Source organism: Rhododendron vialii, chromosome 9a, assembly GCF_030253575.1.
Source record: "Rhododendron vialii isolate Sample 1 chromosome 9a, ASM3025357v1".
NCBI lineage: Eukaryota > Viridiplantae > Streptophyta > Magnoliopsida > Ericales > Ericaceae > Rhododendron > Rhododendron vialii.
Genome location: NC_080565.1, coordinates 13,851,071 through 13,855,217, shown reverse-complemented (window position 1 = coordinate 13,855,217; position 4,147 = coordinate 13,851,071). Strand labels below are relative to the sequence as shown.

The following is a 4,147-nucleotide window of genomic DNA, read 5'->3' as shown; positions in this document are numbered from 1 at the left end:
GAGAGAGAGAGAGAAAGAGGAGAGAACCGTTCGGGAGAAGGAAAAAGAAGAAGAAGGAGAAAATCTTGGAGATTTCTTCCTAGACTTGAATTGAAGCTTAATTTGGTAAGTACATGCCTAGATGAGTAAAATTTCTTGTTCTTCATGTTCAATTTTTGCTAGAAGTGCTGAATCTAGTGGGTTTAGGGTAGAGATTGGAGCTTGTGTTGGAACCCATGAACCCTGTTTAAATTCCCAGAAATTGACATGTTTAAAGTTGGTGTAATTCATGAATTTGGTATATTTGAGGCAGCCCATGAATATGCTCTGGTTTGCTCATGTTTTTGCGAAGTTTCTGTATGATTTTTTGATGTGAATTTTAGAGTTTTACCTCAGAAATTCGTATAGCTTGTGGGTAGGCTATTTAGAGCTCCAACAGAATTGAATCTGCCTTGTTCTTGAGGAATTTTTCTCACCATCTTCCCGACCTTAATATTTTTTGATATTTTTACTGAAGATGCCTGTATGTGTCTACTTTACTGTGTAAAATTTTCAGAACCTAATTCACAATGTGGAAGAAGTTAAAATTCGTTAACCGACCTGCTGTTGTGGTTTCTGCTGTGCTGACAGCATCGTCGCACTTTACGGGAACGGCTATAAATTTGGGCTCGGGCGATGAAATTGCGATCCGATTTCTGATTTTGAAACTAGACTCATAGACCTAAAAAAAATGCATGAAGATTGTGTCTTATTTATTCTTGTGCTAAGTCAGATTTTAGGTTAAAGGTTATGACCCTGCAGATTCTGTGATTAATTTTTAAGGCTAGCTATCTAATTTCATATTCTTACCATAGGACCTTATGTTCATTTAAAATAGGCTTGCTTGACATCCTCTAATCATGTTTTGTTGCCTAATTGTCTTAGGAGGTTCGGGTGACACGTGGATACGAGGTGAGTGATTAATACCCAAAACACATGGTTTGTTATAAGCTTTACGCTTCAATGATGTTTTATAATTTGATATGAACTCCATGGAATATCAATGGAAGGTGGACATGTTTTATATCTATTAATGGCATCCTCCCACGTCCCAGCTTGCTAGGGGACACGTGCTAAAAGGCTAGCAAGGCATGGCTATTAAATCGGATAACGAGAGACGTCTTAACTTATCCACTACCGGGGACGCCTGGTAGACATGAAATGAATAGAGGATGTGCATTACTATGCTATGTTGCTATGAGAAATGATTCGTTTTTTTTTTAAATGGTTTTATCATTGTCCATGGAAAGCATGTGAATTGCGTATTAATCATTCATACGAGCTTTGGCTTATGAATTTTCCCACCTTTCAGGCAACGGGACGTAGAGTGGTGGCGTGCAACTCTTCTTTTGGTCACACTAAGTAGATGTTGGCTTGTAGATAGGGAGTTGTTTTTGGTGAGCATTTTTGTATGTAATATGCACAGCTCTGGGTGGTTTGCAATGTAGGGATCCTTGTAAAGACTTTTGGTTTGGCATATGTAATAAAATAGAATTTGCTTCCGCTTGTCGTTAATTAAGTCCCTTTAGTCATTTGCTAATGAGGTGTTTAACTTTAATATGGCCTTAGTGATGTGATCACTGGCGCCTTGTTGTGACTAGAGCCTTTAGGGGCGGGCTAGGGTCGTGACAAAGTTTTTGGTATCAGAGCAACATGCTAGGAAAATGAGATGCACGGTTAGCAATGACTCACGCACGTACCCTCAGAGCTTAGGAAATTGAATCTATGTGTGCTAAGTGAGTTATATCAAATGCTTTGCTACATGACTTTCTAATGTGTTGCTATATGACTAGACATGCATAATCTATATTACTGTTATATCATCTATACAATGTGGATTTTCTTTCTCTTGAATAGCAAATGGAGCATAGAGATGAGCTAGAGGCAGCACAGCCGCCACCAATGGATAGAATGGAAAGAATGGAACGGTTACTAGAGGGGGTGTTGGGTGTGATGAACCACCAAGTGCATAATCAACCGCCGCCACCGCCCGCGGTAGTTATTGCGCAGCCTGTGGCAGAAATGAGTATCAAGGACTTTCAAAAGATGAAGCCTCCTATTTTTGAAGGTGGAATTGACCCGTTGAAGGCTGACAACTGGATTTTGGGCATGGAGAAAATATTTGCTGTGGCTCAGGCACAATGTCCGGCGATGCACAAGGTTGTTCTTGCTACCTATAACTTCGAGGGAGAGGCGTACAGATGGTGGCTAATACAGAGGGAAAGAGAGCCAAATATGACCTGGGTACGATTCAAAGAGGTATTTTATGAAAAGTATTTTCCACAGACACTTAAGGATGCTAAGGTCAATGAATTTATCAACTGGACGCAGGGTCCTACTATGTCAGTGTCAGAATATGACAGAATCTTCACAGATTTAAGTCGGTTTGCACCACATATGGTTGATACAGATGCTCGTAGGGCAAGGAGGTTTGAGGAAGGACTAAAGGATGGGCTACGTGAGCCGATCAAACTTCTTAGGTTGCCAACTTATGCTGATATACTAAATGTGGCTTTGTTGTCCGAAGAAGATCGGGCTAAAAGCAAAGCTAAGGCAGAAGGGCAGAAAAGGCAGACTACTTTCGTGCCAGTCAGGAATCAGGTAGTCGGGGGTTCTTTTAAAAGGCAAAACACAGGTACATCGGGGTGGAGTCAAGGTGGAAGCAGTAATAGCAATAATAGTGGCTCTCGACCATGTCCTAAATGTGGAAGAGCGCATAGAGGTCAGTGCTACAGGGATACAGGGGCATGCTTTAGGTGTGGGCAAATAGGGCACTTGATGAAAGATTGTCCGGCCATGACGAAGCCAAATGTGAGAACACCAACTGCTACCACTAGTTCAGCACAGAGCTCAGGTACGAAACCGGATATGGGAAAGAAACAAGGCAAGGTCTTTGCTTTGGTTCCGGGAGACTCTCAAAATGCAAATTCAGTGGTGTCAGGTACACTTCAAATTTGTGGGCATTCAGCTTATGTGCTTATTGATTCGGGATCTACTCATTCTTTTGTTTCTATGCAATTTGCTGCTAAGTTAACTAGACCACTTGAACCACTTGACCACGAATTGCATGTGTCACAACCTATGGGTGGTAATATTGCATGTTCTACTGCTTATAAGGCTTGTGATATTTTAGTTGGAAGTGCGCATTTGTTAGTTGATTTAATTCCTTTAAATATGGGTCATTTTGATGCTATATTGGGAATGGACTGGTTGACCTCCAACTTTGCCACCATAGATTGTATTGCTAAGACAGTAATGATTCAGATACTAAATGGGGTTGATGTTACTTTTGAGGGGAAAGCAGTGGTTTCACCGCCTTACCTTATATCTGCTATGCGGGCTCGTAAATTGATTGGTAAAGGGTGTCAGGGTTATTTGTGTTCTATTCTTACTACTGAATCTGGTGTTACTACTTTGCAAGATATTCCTGTTGTGAATGAGTTTCCTGATGTATTTCCGGAAGATTTGCCTGGTTCATTGATTGACAGGGAGATAGAGTTTGTTATTGACCTTATTCCGGGGACTCAACCGATTTCTAAGACTCCATATCGAATGGCACCATTGGAGTTGAAGGAACTAAAAATCCAATTGCAGGAACTACTTGACAAGGGGTTTATTAAACCAAGTATCTCACCTTGGGGAGCACCGGTCTTATTTGTGAAGAAGAAAGACGGTACAATGAGGCTTTGCATTGATTATCGGGAGTTGAATAAAGTGACTATCAAGAACAGGTATCCACTTCCGAGGATTGATGATTTGTTCGATCAACTACAAGGAGCGATGGTGTTTTCTAAAATTGATCTTCGATCGGGCTACCATCAGTTAAAAGTAAAGGTAGAGGATGTTGAAAAAACAGCATTCAGAACGAGGTATGGACACTATGAATTTTTGGTTATGCCTTTCGGAGTTACTAATGCACCTGCAGCTTTTATGGATTTAATGAATAGAGTGTTCAAGTATTATCTAGATGAATTTGTTGTTGTGTTCATTGACGATATACTTGTGTACTCTAAGACTCCAGAACAGCATGCCGAGCACTTGAGGATGGTTCTACAAACACTACGGGAAAATAAGTTGTTTGGCAAACTGAAGAAATGTGAGTTCTGGCTATCTAGTGTTGCATTTCTTG

The 4,147-nt window shown here is 40.7% G+C and overlaps 1 protein-coding gene across 1 annotated transcript; it reads left to right on the top strand.

Moving 5' to 3' along the window:
- LOC131299639 (uncharacterized) lies at positions 1-3,266 on the top strand. Its single transcript, XM_058325224.1, has 4 exons — positions 1-105; positions 904-930; positions 1,876-3,167; positions 3,254-3,266. Exons 3-4 carry the CDS (start codon positions 1,879-1,881, stop codon positions 3,264-3,266), a joined length of 1,302 nt encoding a protein of 433 aa, XP_058181207.1. The 5' UTR covers positions 1-105; positions 904-930; positions 1,876-1,878.
- The last annotated feature ends 881 nt before the right edge of the window (positions 3,267-4,147 follow it).